The 19664-nt window shown below is 39.7% G+C and overlaps 1 protein-coding gene across 1 annotated transcript in view; it reads right to left on the bottom strand.

The window, feature by feature from the left end:
• dmgdh (dimethylglycine dehydrogenase) overlaps nucleotides 1-19664 on the bottom strand; it is a 124980-nt gene that overhangs the window by 99555 nt on the left and 5761 nt on the right. Inside the window, exons 3-5 of the mRNA XM_072257839.1 lie at nucleotides 14828-14930; nucleotides 8048-8208; nucleotides 5706-5910 (exon numbers count right to left, since the gene is read on the bottom strand). Of these exons, the coding sequence (XP_072113940.1) occupies nucleotides 5706-5910; nucleotides 8048-8208; nucleotides 14828-14930 (469 nt within the window). The remainder of the gene's footprint in view (nucleotides 1-5705; nucleotides 5911-8047; nucleotides 8209-14827; nucleotides 14931-19664) is intronic.

The following is a 19664-nucleotide window of genomic DNA, read 5'->3' as shown; positions in this document are numbered from 1 at the left end:
TCCACAGCACCCCGAAAGTAGCTGCACAGGGTGATAGGGTGATAAAGAAGGCTTATGGAATGTCCGTTTGTATTGGTTGGGGCACTGAGTTCAAGTGTTAGCAAATTATGTTGCAACTTTATTAAACTCTGGTTGGATCATATCTGAAATGTTGCATTCAATTCTTGTTGTCCCATTATAGGAAGAATGTGGAGGCTGTGAAGAGGGTGCAAAAGAGGTTTACCAAAAAATTAAAGTCAAACACAGAGGATGCTGCCTGGATTGGAGGGCATCTAATATTAGGAAAGGTCAGACAGACTTGGCTTCTGTTCTCTAGTGGTGGAGACTAAGGAGAGACCTGACAGAAGTTTAAAAACTTATGAGAGGCAGAATTAGACAGCATAATCATTTCTCAAAATCGATCTGTCTAATACTGAATGATATGACTTTTAACGTGAAAGGGAGAAAGTTCAAAGGACATGTGTAGGGCAATTATTTATAACACAGAGAGTGGTAGGTGCCTGAAATGCACTTCCATGGTAGTGGGGGCAAATACAATAGAGGCTCTTAGACAGGCATCTGAATGTGCATAGGATCGCGGGGCATGGCCATTAGGCAGAAAAGTTTAGCTTAGTTAGGTATTTAATTACAAGTTTTTTTAGTACAGGCCTGTTCTTGTGCTGTACTATCTATACCCTATGTTCTTTTAGAGTTAGGAATATGGTCAAAATACTTCTGAATCAGCACACAGTTATGAAGAATTATGGCGAGGCTGTAAAAATTTTACCAGTAAAGGCTTACCAATAAGGGTATCAAAAATGTAAGCCATGTGATAATTTGAATTAATTACACTTAAGTCATTGAAAACCTAAATTTCTCATGAGTAATATCAACTCAAGAGTAATAGTTCTCTTACTCAGTAAAATATTACAGTGTATAGCCAACCAAAAACAAGAGACCATAAGAACATAAGACATAGGAGCAGGAGCAGGCCGTTTGGCCCATCGAGTCTACTCCGTCATTCAATCACGGGCTGATCCAATTCTTCCAGTCATCCTCATGCCCCTGCCTTCACCCCATACCCTTTGATGCCCTGGCTAATCAAGAACTTATCTATCTCTGCCTTAAATACACCCAAATGACTTGGCCTCCACAAATGTCGTGGCAACAAATTCCACAGATTTACCACCCTCTAACTAAAGTAATTTTTCCACACCTCTATTCTAAATGGACATCCTTCAATCCTGAAGTCATGCCCTCTTATCCTAGACTCACATACGATGGGAAATAACTTTGCATATCTAAACTGTTCAGGCATTTTAACATTCAGAATGTTTCTCTGAGATTCCCCCTCATTCTCCTGAACTCCAGGGAATACAACCCAAGAGCTGCCAGATGTTTTTCATACGGTAACCCTTTCATTCCTGGAATCATTCTCGTGAATCTTCTCTGAACCCTCTCCAATGTCAGTATATCCTTTCTAAAATAAGGAGCCTAAAACTGCACACAATACTCCAAGTGTGGTCTCATGAGTGCCTTATAGAGCCTCAACATCACATCCCTGCTTTTATATTCTATACCTCTAGAAATGAATGCCAACATTGCATTTGCGTTCTTCACCACCGACTCAACCTGGAGGTTAACCTTTAGGGTATCTTGCACAAGGTCTCCCAAGTCCCTTTACATCTCTGCATTTTGAATTCTCTTCCCATCTAAATAATAGTCTGCCCATTTATTTCTTTCACCAAAGTGCATGACCATACACTTTTCAACATTGTATTTCATTTGCCACTTCTTTGCCCATTCCCCTAAACTATGTAAGCCTCTCTGCAGGCTCTCCGTTTCTTCAACACTACCAACTGCTCTACCTATTTTTGTATCACCGACAAATTTAGCCACAAATCCATTAATCCCATAGTCCAAATCACTGACATACATTGTAAAAAGCAGCAGTCCAAACGTTGAACCCTGTGGAACTTCACTGGTAATCAGCAGCCAGCCAGAATAGGATCCCTTTATTCCCACTCTCCATTTTCTGCCGATCAGCCAATGCTCCACCCATGCTAGTAACTTCCCTGTAATTCCATGGGCTCTTATCTTGCTAAGCATGTGTGGCACCTTGTCAACGGCCTTCTGAAAATCCAAGTACTTCACATCTACTGCATCTCCTTTGTCTACCCTGCTTGTAATTTCCTCAAAGAATTGCAGTAGGTTCATCAGGCAGGATTTTCCTTTCAGGAAACCATGCTGGCTTTGGCCTATCTTGTCATGTGCCTCCAGGTACTCTGTAATCTCATCCCTAACAATCGATTCTAACAACTTCCCAACCACTGATATCAGGCTGACAGGTATATAGTTTCCTTTCTGCTGCTTCCAACTCTCCTTAAATAGCAGAATAACATTTGCAATTTTCCAGTCATCCAGTGCAATTCCAGAATCTATTGATTCTAGAAAGATCATTGTTAATGCCCCTGCAATCTCTCTGGCTACTTCCTTCAGAACTTGAGGGTGCATTCCATCAGGTCCAGGAGATTTATCCACCCTCAGACCATTAAGCTTCCTGAGCACCTTTTCAGTCTTAATTTTCACTGCACAAACTTCACTTCACTCTTGACTGCCCCGTATGGGGGAGAGCAAGATGCATTCATTCGTTCATTTCATTTATTTGTCAGGTGTAAATTGAAACATACAGTAAAATGCGTTGCTTGCGCTAAAACCAACACAACCTAAGGATGTGCTGGGGGCAGCCTGCAAGAGTTGCCACACATAGCATGCCCACCATGACATGTATGAAAGGACCAGGAACGTCTCAACTGTCCTACTTCAGATGTTAGGTCTAAATCTCAACTGGTTCAGGTGGTTGCAGAGATCTCATGGTGTTACTTAAATCAAAGAATAGCTTCTAATGTCTAACCAATTAACTTTTCTGATTCAGATCATCTGGTCATTTGTGGAAACTTGCAGTGTAAAAATGCCCACAAAATGCTGGAGGAACTCAGCAGGCCAGGCAGCATCTATGGAAAAAAGTACAGTTAATATTTTGGGCCAAAACCCTCTTGCAGGACTGGAGAGAAAAAGCTGAGGAGTAGATTTGAAAGGTGGGGCAAGGGGAAAGAGAAGCGCCAGGTGACAGGTGAAACTTGGAGGGGGAGGGTTGAAGCAAAGAGCTGGGAAGTTGATTGGTGAGAAACAGAGAAGACCATGGAAGAAAGGAGAAAGAGGGGCGGAGGAGCACCAAAGGGAAGCGATGAGCGGGCAAGGAGATAACATGAGAGAGGAACAAGGGGATGGGAAATGGTGAAGGGGATGGAGACATTACTGGAAGTTTGAGAAATCGATGTTCATGCCATCAGGTTGGAAGTTACCCAAGCAGAATAAAAGGTGTTTTTCCTCCAACCTAAGTGAGGCCCTATTCCAGCATCTACAGATTTTCTCATTTGTGTAAAAATGCCCTACATTTGAACGCTGTCTCTACTTCAACAATAACTTGGAAAGTTTATCCTCTCCTGAAAAATTAAAGGCAAATACAACATGTCCACTTGTGGCACTTTTTCTTATTCTTAGCCAACTAAGTTAGTTCAGCTAACTTAAGAAGAATCGGTTTATTCTTCTTTGCTCCCTGCCCAATAACTAATTAATCCATGTCAGTACATTACTTGCAATTCTAAGTGCTTAACCCTTGCTAACCAACCTCCTTGTAGGGTGTTAAGGAAAGCTTTTGTAAAGTCTAAATCTACCACAGCCACTCATTGCCCTTATGTACTCTGGTTGCTGTATTGATAAAGAACTCTAAAAAAATTTCAGTATGATTTCCCCTTCAGAAATCCATGTTGACTTTGCTTACTCCTATTATTTTCACGATAGTTTGTCACTACATCCTTCATTATAGGTAGGTTGCCCAGTTCACGGACCTCAATACAAAAATCTATGGTGACACTCCTGAGCAAGTGATGAAGGTGTATTGCTTTGGCAGAAGTAAAGTCATTCAGATGATACATTGAACTAGTCAAAAAAAGAGCGGGGCGTGACCTGAATCAAGCTGTCATTCAAAATGACTAATATACTGTCGCCCTCCCCACCCCACCCCACTCCAGTCATCACCACAATGCCCTACCGAAATGAATTTTGGGAGAAATCTTCTCCACAGTGAAGGTGATGAGAAGCATTGATCATGTGGATAGCCAGAGGCTTTTTCCCAGGGCTAAAATGGCTAACAGGAGGGGGCACAGATTTAAGATGCTTTGGGTGTGTGGAATGCCAGGCCAGCGACAGTGGTAGAGGCAGATACAATTGGGTCTTTTAAGAGACTCTTAGATAGGTACACAAAAATAGGTACAAAAATAGAGGGCTATGCAGTAGGGTAATTCTAGGCAGCTTCTAGAGTAGGTTACATGGTCGGCACAACATCGTGGACTGAAGGGCCTGTGATATGCTGTAGATTTCTATGATTCTGTCTCAAGGACAATTATTGATGGCCTTCCAGGGACGTAGATATTCACAGATAAATACTTTTTAAAAGAGTACTCTTTTTTGCATCCTTTTTTACACCCGGTGAACTTCTTCTTACAACAATGTATTTGCCAGTTCAATTAAAAAAATCAACAAGAAGATTGTATTTTGATGTTACGTTGCCACTGATATTAACTCAATAAATTATCCCTGTCTTCACACATCTATTTCACACATCGAATGGCCAATTTCTGATCCTAAAAATCTGGACTCTTGTTGTGATTAAATGAAAGTTAAATACAAAACGTTCCACGAGTAATTTTGAGAACAATCATTTTAAATATACACTAACTCCTTTGAGACATATTTTGCCAAGCTCGACAATAAACTGCTATCAATGACCCAATAACAACAATTCTTCCAACCAACCATTTCTGATTTGTGGATCTAAACAGCTGTACTTCCAACTTAAAGTCAAGTCAAAATATTTGTATTTACCCTTCATATCAAGGTTGATAGAGGACCTACTTGGCTATACCAACAGATAACAACTTATTAAAATGTTCTTCCAAAACACCGTAGTTTCAAGATATGCAATTGAAAATTCAGAATCAGAATCAGGTTTATTATCATCAGCATGTGTTGTGAAATCTGTTAACTTAGCAGCAGCAGTTCAATGCAATACATAATGTAGAAAAAGAAGAAAAAAATAATAAAATAATAATAATAACTTAATAAGTAAATCAATTACAGTATACTCATATTGAATTCTTGGCCCTTCTAACATATTCTTATCATTAACTCCAGCAACAGTGTCTTAAAGGAGTCAAAGATTAGTTTTCAGCATTCTTCCATGTCCAAAAAGGGAGAAGATTGCCTAGGAACTCTCTGCACCGATCCAAAAGGCTGTATCAGGATAGCTGACTTCATCCACAGCATAGGAGGTCAGCTGAACTGCAATTGTGAGACATACCTTAAAAGTCTAGACTAGGATCATGCACTGAACCTCCCAAGGCTGAGGGAGGGATTTATTTTTGTATTGCCCCACTTAAGGGGAATAAACCAGGATCACTGAGGAAGGCAGGCAAGATGTATGCCACCTTAATACATAACAAAATCAATTGTCCATGGTTCTGAGGAACCTATAGATTGCTAACACGGTATGCAATCATATCTTATCTCCAGTTGTAAAACAATGTACGACAACAATCAAGAAACACTGCAGTCTGTATGATTCTAGATTGAATTTACTCTTCAATATGGAGATAGCACCATACCTGCACAGTTCACAATTCGGTTAGCGTGAATTTCTCCCTTTACTGTCTCCACATTCCATGTCCCATCAGATCTTTGTGAAAGACCGGTTACTGCAGCAGGATAATATAACTCAGCCCCATAGAGACGTGCTCCAACTGCCAAAGCCATGGTGAGAGAATAAGGATCAATGTGGCCATCTCCAGGGTTATATAATCCAGCCAGGACCTAGAGGATAGCATGTAACATAACCACATCCATCTGAAAAGTGTTGTATGTAAAACTCTGAGTAAGACTAACATCTTCTTTAAAAATTTAATTTCTTAAGGGCAATGGGATCACCTGGTTTTTTCGTATCTTACACATAGCACTCAAAACTTCTCATCTTAATCTAGCTGCCAGACTTGTATCAGAACAGTGCTGACATTTACCACAAGGAAAGTCCATCACATCACATCATTGCTTTAACTTACAGTACATCAATGCCCTGTGTAATGATTTGCTCTGTGTGAAAGATAAAGTTGAATAGGTTAGGATTTTATTCTCTGGAGCATGGAAGACTGAGGGGAGATTTAATAAAGGCGTACAAATTATGAGGGGTATAGATACTGTGGGGTAACTGCAAAAAGGCTTTTTCCACTGAGTTTGGATGAGACTAGAACTAATGGGTCAGAGGTGAAAGGTGAAATATTTAGGGAGTAATTGACGGGAACTCCTTCACTTAGAGGATGGCGGGAGTGTGGAATGAGCTGCCAGCAGATCAGTGGATGCAAGGTTAGAACGCAACGTTTAAGAGCAGCTTGGATAAGTAGATGGATGGGAGGTGGGAGGTGCATGGAGCGCTATGGTCTGGGTACAAGACGAAAGGGATTAGGCAGGATAATTGTTGACCAAAGATCCAGCTTCTGTGCTGTAGTGCTCAGAGACTCTATGACTCTACAACAGCATGCAAGACAAGTTTTTCACTGTATCTCAGTATACATATCTGACAATTATTCATTCATTATATTCCATACCACATGACATGGGCGATCATGGTATTTCCATGACTATGGCTGTCTTGGTAAATTTTTCTGCAGAGGTAATTTGCCATTGCCTTCTTCGGGGCAGTGTCTTTACAAAACAGGTGACCCCAACCATAATCAATACTCTTCAGAGACTGTCTGCTTGGCATCAGTGGTTGCATAACTAGAACTTGTGATGTGCACCAGCTGCTCACACGACCTGCTCCCATGGCTAGCGGAGGGAAGAAGTGCCTTACACCTCCTTTGGTAGAGACGTATCTCCACCCTGCTATTGCTTTATTATTATGAGACAATAATAAACCAGTAACAACACCAATACTAAAATACTGTGAAAGGATCCTTTGTTGACATGATTACGTCTTTCCACATGGTATCATGGGAAGGGACAAGGTATATCCACACCTCCACATCCAACTCCACCCTGACATTCCAATAGAGAAAGAAGTGTGGTTTGAAAGTGTAGAAGATGGGTTCAACCAGCAGTCAACACTGTTGCACGTGTAGTACTGGTAGCCAAAGATAGCATTATTCTCTGATTATTTTTATATTCATAGCACTTTAAAACAGATAATTTCACAGGAAGAAACCTTAACAGTTTCCTTGAAACGAAAACAGAATACGATCACTTTGTTACCTCCTGTGAAAGAATACCTTTGGACTGCCTAGATTTTAAAAGTAAAAGCCTTTCAATGTCACTTGACAAATTCCTGAAACTGCCTGCCGGTTCCTCTAGAAATACCTTCACCATATGGACTACAACAGTTCAAGATGACTGCTCACCCCAACCTTCCCCAAGGCAATTAAGGTGGAATAAGAAATGGTGATCTTGTCAGCAGCATCAATTTCCCACAAATCAATTTTTAAAATGAAGGGGAAAAAATTACAATTTATGATGCAGTAGTGGGAGGTGATCATTTCTTTTACATCACAATTAATGTCATAGAAATACAGTAAACATAAAAGTATTTTCTGACATAATTCAGAAGGTAAGACAATGGTGAAGATACATTTTAGCAAGCTGCACTCAGCTGACTTCCCAAATATGCTGAATGTAGATTCCAACCCATGTACCCTGTTCCTTATCACATTTCATGGAGAAAACATCTGTAGTAAACATTTACATAACATGTTTTTAGTTATTTGATACAAAAGGTCACTTCGGAAAGGGAAGGTAAAATTACTTTGCAAAGCAGTGCAATGACACTTCCAAGTAAAGCTTTCCAATAATTTTCAAAATCAGTTACAAAAATTAAATAATTCAAGGTCGAGAGACTGCAGAAGACAAATGGTACGTCAGCAAAATAATTGATTAATATGAAGTCAACAAAGTGCCAGTTTACCTTGTCAATATTTATCAAAGGGAAGAGTTCCTGCACCTTTTCAGGGCCAATCATGAATTGTGGTGTCACATTCCACCGTGTCCGGGTCATCTGGTAATGAAATTCATCCACTCTGGTCTGGGTGGTAGCAATTCGGAGACTGCCCGGCTGATGGAAGCCAACTGCCTATGGAAATCATACCAAGGCATGATTAATTTGAGGAGCCTTTTATTTATTTTCATGCAACTTAAAAAAATACAAACAAGAAATTATATGTTGTAAATAAAGGCTTGCTGTGCTATCAGTTCTACTACAGTTTGAGCAACCCTTATCCGAAAAGCTTGGGGCCGGAAGTGTTTCGGATTTTTTCAGATTTTGGAATATTTGAATTTATCTAATGAGATAACTTGAGGATAGGACTCAAGTCTAAACATGAAATCCATTTACATTGAATATACAGCTTATACATATACTCATTTGTAAGGCCAGTGATGTCGTGGGGATGGAACTGGACTCTCTCACAGTGGTGTCTGAAAAGAGGATGCTGTCTAAGTTGCATGCCATCTTGGTCAATGTCTCCCATCCACTACATAATGTACTGGGTGGGCACAGGAGTACATTCAGCCAGAGACTTATTCCACCGAGATGCAGCACTGAGCGTCATAGGAAGTCATTCCTGCCTGTGGCCATCAAACTTTACAACTCCTCCCTTGGAGGGGCAGACATCCTGAGCCAATAGGCTGGTCCTGGACTTATTTCGTAATTTATTGGCATAATTTACATATTACTATTCAACTATTTATGGTTCTATTACTATTTATTATTTATGGAGCAACTGTAACAAAAACCAATTTCCCCCGGGATTAATAAAGTATGACCATGACTATGACTATGACTATGACTACCCTGGAGGCAGTTCTATTATCTATATTATATTGTAATCATTTTATGCATAAAACAATAACATATACATTGAACCATCAGAAACATAAGCTATCACTACCTCAGCTGCCCAGGTGAACAGTCAATGGCTGTTTGACATCGCCTTTACTCCCGACTCTATGTGTTACAGTCTGTGTCTTATGTGTATTCATCACACATATATACTGACGTGGCTGTTCAGCATCTTAGAATTTCATCAGCGACAATCAAAAAATTTCTCTCTGCTTTGTGATCAGCAGACACTTTATCACCACAAATCTTTAAAAATGTAATGCCTTTTCTTAGATTTCTGCAACCAGCATGCTGAATATTCACAATTACCTTCAATTTTCAGTTTGTCGTGATAGACATTTGCCTGTTTCATAATCAGCATACCATTAAGCGGCATATATTCACTCTGACATCAATGAGTTCACATGAGTGTGAGATCTTCATTTTTCGCTTAATGCAGTCTTTTTCTATTTTCCATGAACTTCTGTTCAGTACATATGTAAGGTCACTTCTCAGAACTGACTGTGGTGCGGGGAAACTAGTGCATCTCCTGAGAGTCTTCCCAGCGCCTTGAGGAATTTTCCATTTGTGATGTCATTTCAACGCTCAAAACAATTCCAGGATTTCAGAGGGTTTTGGATTTTGGAATTTTGGATCAGGGTGCTCAACCTGTGTTAGCTGCCTTACACTGTCAGAGCCAGCCACTCTGATACTGCAAATGCACTAACTTTTAAAATGCTTCCTGTACAATGTCCTACGCACCCATCATAATGGCAGTACGGCAATAGTCACCTTACTTGTAAAATGGCCAGCAACAGAAAGACATCAGCAAAATATTTTAATTAGCTGAAAATCTTCTTTCCAGAGACAAAACAACATTACCGAAATATCCTGAGATTAACTAGCAGCCTAACTGAGAAACCAGCAAATAATCTGTAAAAACTACGTGACATAACAGACTGTGACGGTGGTGTGCCCTTGCTACCCTGTGGGCTAGAATCCACTCAAAAGGCTGAAAGGGATTCACCAAAATCAGAAAGGGATTCTCCATGAATTGCAGGATCTTGTTTCAAATGAAGTATTTAACATCTTCCTCTGTTCTGGCACAGGACAGGGATACCTAAGGAGAAGTGTGATTCTTTATGGAATCCGATGCACTTCCAATGTGCTCTCCCCACTGTAACTCACCCATGGCTGATGGGAAGCTTTGTAGGCTGTGATTTTCCATATACGCCTCATTCTAAGTAGTGGTGTTAATTATTTTCCAATTTGTGAACACAATTGTCTCTGATTGTAGAAGTAAAGGCATGATTAAATTTGATTACAGCATTTTAAAATACAGTATTTGTGCTCAGTCCATTATTACTGGTACAATTACTTTCAATCTACTTCCTTTAATATTTCAGACATCCTCTACCATCCCTCTGCATCAGCAGCCATACATCGGAAATTTAACTATAAAGCTGAGGAGAAATCTATAGTTTCCTCTATGACCTCGAAGCACATGAAGGTTCAGTTTTGTTTATTTGTTAACCCTCGGCTACTTGAATATGTCTCCTTTTGCCACTTGCTTGCACCAAATATTCTTAAAAATTAGCCTGATGTTTCTTCCAGTGCTTCCTCTCTCCAGCCTTATTTCCTTTATTATATAGAACAGGAAAGCATAGGAACAACCCATTAGGCACACAGTGTTGTGCGGAACCAGCTAAAGAACAATCAAAATCACCCAAACATTAATCCTTCCTACCTACACCACGTCCATATCCCTCCATCGTCCTCACATCCATGTGCCTATCCAGATGTCTCTTAAAATCCTCTAATGTATTTGATTTTATCAGGCAGTACATTCCAAGCATCTACGACTCTGATTAAGAACTTATACCTCACACCCTTCTTAAACCTGCCTCCTCTCACCTTCAATGCATGTCCTCTGGTGTTAGACATTTCAACCCTGGGAAACTGATACTCCCTGTCTACTCCATCTATGCCCCTCATAATCTTGAAAACCTCTATCAGATCTCCCCTCGGCCTCTGATGCTCCAGAGAAAACAACCCAGGTTGTTTTCATGATAGCACATGCCCTCTAACCCAGGCAACATCGTGGTAAACCTCTTCTGCACCCTCTCCAAAGCCTCAACATGCTTCCTATAGTGGGGCGACTAGAAATGAACACAATACTCCAGATGTGAACTAACCAGAGGTTTATAAAGTTGCAAAGTAACCTCTGACATTTGAAATCAGTGCCTTGACTAACAACAGCAAGCATTCCATAAGCCGCCTTAACCACCTTATCGACCTGTGTAGCCACTTTCAAGGAACTATAAACTTGGATCCCAAGATCTCTCTGCTCAACAACACTGTCAAGGATCTTACCTTTACTTGTGTACTGTCTCCTTCCACTTGCCCTACTGAAATGCAATACCTCACACTTATCTGGGTTAAACTTCATCTGCCATTTCTCTGCCCATATCTGCAACTCATTTGTATCATACTAAAGTCTTTGCCAGTCTTTTACGCTCCACCAATCTTGATATCATCCACAAATTTACTAACCCACCCATCTACATTTTCATCCAGGTCACTTATATACATTAGAAACAGCAGAGATCCCAGCACAGACCCCTATGGAACACCACTAATTACAGATCTTCAGCTCGAGTAAATCCATTTAACCACTACCCTCTGTCTTCTATGCAGAAGCCAGTTCTGAATCCAAACAGCCAATTTGCCACAGACTCCATGCATCTTAATCTTCTTGATTAGCGTTCCATGAGGGACTTTGTCAAACACTTTACTAAAATCCATGTAGGCAACATTCACTGCCCTCCCCTCATCAATCACTCTCATCACCTTGTCAAGAAACTCAATCAAGTTGGTAAGGTACAACCTTCCAGGCGCAAAGCCATGCCGCCTCTCCCTAACTAGACCATGGGAGTCCAAATACTCATATATCCTATCCCTTAAGAATTTTCTCCAGCAATTTCCCTACAGCTGATGTGAGACTATAGTTCTATAGCTCCAAGGATTTTCCCTTGTTCCCTTCTTAAATAAATGAAACATCCTTTTTCTGGGCATCTCTGGAAAACCAGCTTGTTAGCCCCTTGTTAACAGCCACTAAATTTTGCAGTGATAAACCCATCTTTCTCCGTCTTCGTATGTCTAGAATGTATACAACTTTGGTCCCACCAAATCCATGAGGTTGGGATGTCTTGCCCACCCAAACACGTGTCTGTGTGATTGCTGTATGATTTACTGCCCTCCAGCAAGAAATAACAGATCATACATTGCATACAATTCATAAAGTATATTTAAGAATGTTAATTTAAACAAGCAGTTATTAAATGAAAGAAAGAAAAAAAACAAAAAGGGCCCATTACTCTTAAACAGTCAAACGTGCACTTAAGTTGGAGCTCAAATCCTGAGCTTGTCTGTCACTCTCACGCTGGATCCTTGGTCTGTGTGAAAGCACATACCACCTTCTGAACATCACTCAAAATCCATCTCAAACAAGCGGGTCTCCTACAGGAGTATTGGTTCTTCCTTCTTGAAGGCATTCATCTGCACAAAGCACCTTGTGCAACAGGGACAACATCCTCAGCCATCCTTTCCCCCACCTTCTTCCAGCTCACGGCAACAAAGACCCTCAACCCAGCGTTCTCCAGAACCTTCTCCCAGTTCCACTATCCTGATTGGCTGACAGCACATTCCTAAGTTGAATAACAAGCCTCTTATCTTAGCTCAAACCCAAACAAGCTGGAAGCTGAACAAACTGCTCTTACAGAGCTGCTAAAATGAAATACCTACAGCATAACAGTAAATATCTTAACCAAGGCGTTACATAGAGGTACAGCACTCGCCAGTCCTCCAAGGCTATGGAGGACACAAAGATACTGGTCAAGGGCCCAGCAATCTTGACTCTTGCCTCCTTCAATAACCTGGGGTAAATCCCATCAGGCCATGAGGACTTATCCACCTTAATACTCATTAGGAGGCCCAGCAGTTCCTCCTCCTTAGCTTCTAAACACCCTTACATATTTATACATTCAGCATAGATCTCCTGGTCCTCCATATCCCTTTCCTTGGTAAATACTGAAGCAAAGTACTCAATAAGTACGTCACTCACATTCTCTGCATCCAAGCAAATGCTCCCCCACTTTATCCTTGAGTGGTTCCACCCTCTCCCTAGTTATCCTCTTCCTCTTGATGTGTGTATAGAATACGTTGGGATTGACCTTAATCCTACTTGCCAAGCATTTTCATGGCCCCTCCTGACCTTCCTAATTCCCTTCTTGATTTCTTTTCTGGCTTTTTCATACTCCTCATGTGCTTTGTTTGATCCTAACTTCTGAACCTTTATGTACTTTCCATTTTTCTTCTTGACTAAATTCATCACCTCTCTAGGCATCCAAGGTTCTCTGATCTTCCAACAGGAACACAACTTTCTTGCACTCCGTACAATTGATCTTTAAACATATCTGTGTGGACTTGCCAGAGAAAAGGTGTTCCCAATTAACACTTCTTAATTCCTACCTAATGCCCTCGTAATTTGTCCTACTCCAGTTTAAAAATCTCCCACAAGGACCATACCTATCCTTATATATAGCTATCATGAAAGTTATTGAGTTGTGTTCACTGGTCCCTAATTGTTCATCGACTGAAAAGTCAGTCACCTGTCCAGGCTCATTACCCAACACCAGGTCCAGTACGGCCCCTCCTCTTGTTGGATTGTCCACATATTCGTTTAAGAAACCTTCCTGGATACACTTAAAATCAGCCCCACCTAAAATGCTTATATTAGGAAGGTCCCAGTTTATATTAGGGAAGTTGAAATCCTCCATAACAACCCTATTATTTTTACACATTTCCTTAATCTGATTACATATCTGTTCTTCAATGTCCTAGTGGCTATTAGGGGGTCTGTAGTACAATCCCATCAGTGAGATTACACCCTTCCTATTCCTGAGTTCTACCCAAATGGACTCAGTGTTTGACCCCTCCATTATGTCTCCCCTGAGTGCAGCTGTGATATTGTCCCTGATTAGTAGCGTAACTCCCCTCCTCCTCTTTTACATCCTCCTCTATCATTTCTAAATCTTTGAAAACTTGATACATTATCACCCATTCCTGCCCTTTCAGTGATGGCTACAACATCGTAGTTCCACGTACTGTTCAATGCTCTAAGTTCGTCACCCTTACCCATAATTCTCTTAACATTAAAATATGCATACTTCAAACTATCTGACCCATCATGCCTGTTATTTTGATTTTGTCTTTCAACACCTTCCCTGACATCTACATTCTGATCCGATCCTTCCCTGACTGACCTGGGGCTCCAGTTCCTGGCAGCATCCTCATAAATCTCTTCTGTATTTGATCCAGTTTAATGATGTCTTTTCTGAAACAGGGTGATGAAAACTGTACACAATACTGCAGGTGGAGTCTCAGTAATAATATCCCAACCTCCAAAGCCAATGCCCTGACTGATGAAGGCCAGATGCCAAATGTCTTATTCACCACCCTGTCTACCTGCAATGTTGCTTTTAGCATACTATGTGCTCGTAGTTCTAAATCCCTCTGTTCCACAACGCTCTCCAGGTTTTGACTATTCGCTGTAAAAGTCCTACCATGGTTTGATTTCTCATAATGCAACACAATTGAATGCAGCAGAATTGAAAACTCTTTGCTAATCCTCAGCCCACTTACCCAGTACATCTAGATCCCCCTGTAATTTTTGATAGCCTTCTTTACGGACTCCTTTTCAGAATGAATTTTGATGGGTCACAGGCTTTTCTGAGTGGTCAAGAATATGGTATCAACTGTACAATTACACAATAAATGGAGAAGAACCTCATTGGTTAATGAAGACACTTATCTGTCCTGTCTCTTCCTCCAAACTTTCATACAATTTGATGCTGTAATGATGAATTTTCTTTAAATTGATTCCAGGATGAAAATATGTAGTTAAACCAGCCTGAAAGAAGATAAAATGTTTGAGTTTAAGGCCTAAATTTGTAGAAGCAAATTTGAACAAAATGTGTCTGTTGGTGGTTTGTCATTAGGGTATATAAATATGCATTTAATTTATAAAGAATTAACATTCAAAATAATATTCATTTTCATAGTATCATTGTAAATTGAATGCCTCTCTTTAATTTTGAATGCCAAATTATTAAAGAAACATTCATATCAGCCTCTTCATCCTTGAAGCCTAGCAATATGCATATCATATTCTTCGTTGTTCATTATTGTAATACAGTCAATGTGTTAAAATGGGTAATTCTATACAAAAAATTCAATGGGATTCTCCTGAAAACATAGCAATAGTGTTGTGAAATCCTTTTTCAATCTTTTTATTAATTTCATAAAATGAAAACATAACAAAACAAAAATACAAGTAGTAGGAGATACATTGTTACAGTTAAAAGGAATAATTGTAAAACCATATAGTATAAATTGATGAAACTCCCAATCGGGTAGAATAACAATGAGTAATACAAAGCAAAAAAAAACTGAAGAAAATTTATGAAAAAGAAAAATATTAGAAAAAAAACAAACCCCATCCCAAAAAAAAACTAAACTAAACAGAATTAGTAAACTAAACTAAAAGACTTGGGCAATACTAACAAGTTGAAAATGGGGAAAAAAGAAAACCTTAGTTTCAACGACTCCATTCCTCTCAACCAACAGTACAGAGAAATAAAACAAGTTTGGAAATGGTCAAATTACATCAAATGAAAATGCTGAATGAATGGCCTCCAAGTTTTTTCAAATCTAATAGAAAGGTCATAAACCGCACTTCTAATTCTTTCCAAATTCAAACATACCATAGTTTGTGAAAACCAATGAAATACAGTAGGAGGGTTAGTGAAATCCAATGAGAATTGTTGTTATTATTTCCATTTCAATAAAATAACCTATAATTTTGATTTTCAAATGTGTACTGTAACCGATAACCATGGCAGCCTCAAGGTCAATCAGGGACAGTAACAATGCCAGTTTGGCTTAATGACCGCATGCTCTCCTATAAATCTAACAAGTCTAACTCAATGCAATCTAGAATAATGCTTCTGGGATTTCCACAATCTACTGGGTCAAAATCCTGGTGCTGGGTTTTGACCCAAAGGTTGACCATTCCTCTCCTCCTACATTCCTGCAACAGATTGCTTGTTACTCCTGACTCCAGTATTGACAGCCTCTTGCATTTCAACTTCTGAGGATTATCACCTAGTCAGGAAGTAAAGCTACTAAAAGTGTTAGGTCCCCTACATTTTATGTGAAAGGAAAAATGCTTGAAAGAGCAGGAGATTCCTACTTTTGCCCATTTATCCAAGAGTATCCTCCAGAACCAATGATCCATTTGTTCATTTCACTGGTATTTGTAGAAACTGACTTCTACACTGGCTGATAGAATTATTACCACATCTCAAAAGCGATTCAGTGACTTTTAAGGAACTTTTGTATAAACTGTGCAAGTGAAAGGTGCTAAATAATGAAAATTACTTAGTTATTTCGATGTGCACATAGAACAGAAACTGTATTCTTGTAGATACAAGAGACAGCAGATGATGGAGTGTGGAGCAATAATCTGCTCTTCAGAACTCAGCAAGTCAAGCAGCATCTGTGGGAAGATTTCAATCCAAAAAGTTGGCAATTCTTTTTCTCCCACAGATGCTGCTCAAGCAGCTGAATTCCTTCAGCAGATTATTTGTTACTGTATCAGAATCTGCAGATCACAACAAATATGCTCTTCCAATTCACTATACTGAATGCTTTAGATAGGATTTCATAAACTAACTCTCTTGAAACATTTTTCAAGTTCCAGTCTAATTTAGCTCATCCCAGGAGCTTTGGACTCAAAGCATTAGCTCAAATAATTCAAACAATGTTCCAATTAATATCAGATCTTGCAACACAGCTGGAATCAAGTGAAACAGAATACAGATTCAAGAGATTAAATTAAAAAATTATGTTTCTTTTGCATTGTTATTTTGTACAACTATATACAGTGGAAGAAAGAGCAGTTAAGCCATTTAGTTCAAGTGGTCCATATCACTTTCGTGCTCCATTCAATCCACCTCACAATCTTCTTTACTTAATCATATCAGAGAAAGTATTTTTTCTTATCTATATATTAGCTTTTCTTCAAACAAATCTCTTATTTATTGCAACACATTCTCCTGGATTCAAGCTGTATATTTTTTATAAATTCCCAGTTCAAGAAGTTTATCCTGAGTGATTAGCGGCTCTCTTATTTAGCCTTCCAAATGTGAAATCTCTTTAGACTCATCATTTTGAAACTTTCCATAATTTTAAAGGTCTCCGACTAGTCACCCCTACAGAGGCTACATCTGTTCAGACTTTAATAGTATATACCGTAATATAGGCGGGATATCATCCTTTCAAATGTTCTATTCTCACATCTTCCAGTGTCCTTATGTCCTTTTTTAATAAAATGGCTTTGAATGTTGTCTAACCATTGATATGTTTATCTTAGCGGTTAGCATAATGCAGTGCCAGTGACCTGGGTTTGATTCCCACCACTGCCTTTAAGGAATCTGTACGTTCTCCCTATGACTGGGTGCTCTGGCTTCCTCTCACATCCAACGACGAAGGGTTAGGGTTAGTAAGTCGTGGGCATGTTGTGTTGGCGAAGGAAGCCTGGTGACACTTGCAGGATGCCCCCAGCACATCCTCGGACTGTGTTGGTCATTGAAGCAAACAGCGCAATTCACCGTCCTTAAAACAATTCTTCTGCTTCCAGATGTATCCTTCAGGAAATAAGCCTCAAAGTCATATTTGATTTTTAATTACCTTATTGTTTGTATTGTTTTGTCACTGGATGATATTAATACACTTAGCAAACATTTTGTTATCATATTTACTTCTGCTCTTGATGCTTAAGCATAATTCACCCTGGTAGCGTAGTAGTTAAAACAGCACCATTAAAGGTCGGGGCGTGAGAGTTCACGGTTCAATCCCGGTGTCCTCTCTAAGGAAACTCTACATCCTCCCCGTGGGATGTGTGGGTTTCCTCTGGATCCTCCGGTTTCCTCTCACAGTCCACAGACGTGCTGGGTAGGTTAACTGGTCATTGCAAACTGTCCTGTGATTAGGTTAGGGTTAAATCGGGGTTGTCAGGGGTTGCTGGGCAGTGTGGCCTGAAGGGCTGGAAAGTCCTGGTCTGCGCTGTATTTCAATTAATTAATTACTCCCCCCCCAAAAAATTCTTTGAATTCCAAAATGATTCCTGAAAATTACCAAAAATGCAATTAAAATTTTAGAATCTAAGTCTCATGATGAAGAGTCATGGAGACATACACCACAGAAACAGGCCCTTCAGATTACCACCACTATGTCAACAATGTACTAACATTTCCCAGTCCCATTGGTCTATAACCTAGAACACCTTGGCAATTGCAGCCATAGTTTGTGAAAAAATATTCTTTAGATTCCCTCTAAACCTCTTACTCTTCACCTTGAACCTATCCCTCTGGTCTCAGACACCTGCCACATGAGGAAAAGCATCATACCATCTGCTCTATCTGCCTCTCGTAATCTTGAGTATCTGTCAGGTCCCTCCTTTGCCCCCTCTGCTCCAAGGAAAACAAGCCTAGCTTGTTCAGCCCCTGTTCATAATTAAACTTTAATTCCAGCCAACATCCTAGCAAATTACTTTTGCACCCTCTCCAGAGCAATCACTTCTTTCATATAGTGTGGTGACCAGAATGTATACAATGCACCAGCTGTGATTTACATGGCGTTCCCAAGTCCCCCCTGCAGGTATGCAATGAAGGTTTGCAACCCCATCTACATATGCAATCAATTTCAGGCATCTTTGGACTTGTGCTCCAAGGTCCTTTTGTTCCTCAATACTCACATTTATGGTACATGTCTTACCCTTATTTGAACTCTAAGTTGCATCAGCACACATGCCTTAGGATTAAATTCTATCTGCTTTTGGCCTGGCCAACTTACAGCTGATCAACATCTGTAGCCTCTTCATCACCAATTTTTTTAATATAAGTGGTAAAAGTCAAATATTAATTAACTCTTTAGAATGATTAACTCATATTATTCTGAAGTATTTGTTGATAATTTTCTCCCATTCAACTCCTCTGTTTATCATATATTTACCAAATGGGGGTACTGATCACCCTCCCTTATGAATCTTCCATTTCCACATTAGAAATGGTGGAAAGTGATAATATCACTTTGCACTCCAGTGTTTCTTCCTACCTTGTCAGTTAGTCTGTGTCACATTCATTCATCTGTCACCATTTGTGCGAAAGAAAACAGTTAGGGCTATCTGAGCTTATAATTACTCGGCAAAATGTGCCTGTTTACAATTTTGCTACACTTTCTGCATAACTAGACTGTAAAAGTTTCCAAGAAATAATCAAACACTTTTCAAGACTGTTTAATGTCATTACCAGTACACAAGTATAAAGGAGAACAAAATAATTGTTACTCCAGATCCGATGCAGCATTAAACAAATCACAATAAGATAAGGAACCCAATAATAATTTTTAAAAATGTAATAAACATAAATACACAACTTATATCCATAGATTGATTATATGCCCATAAGAGACAGTAGGTACAGGACTGTCTGTGCATAAGGTGCCTGACAGGAAATGATAAAGTAATGATGGTTGAGGACGTAGAGGGGTGGGCTAGTGGACAGTGGTGTTGATCAGCCTTACT

Source organism: Mobula birostris, chromosome 5 (genome assembly GCF_030028105.1).
Source record: "Mobula birostris isolate sMobBir1 chromosome 5, sMobBir1.hap1, whole genome shotgun sequence".
NCBI classification, from domain to species: domain Eukaryota; kingdom Metazoa; phylum Chordata; class Chondrichthyes; order Myliobatiformes; family Myliobatidae; genus Mobula; species Mobula birostris.
The sequence above is the reverse complement of the archived record's forward strand: the minus strand, read 5'-3'. Positions and strand labels throughout refer to the sequence as shown.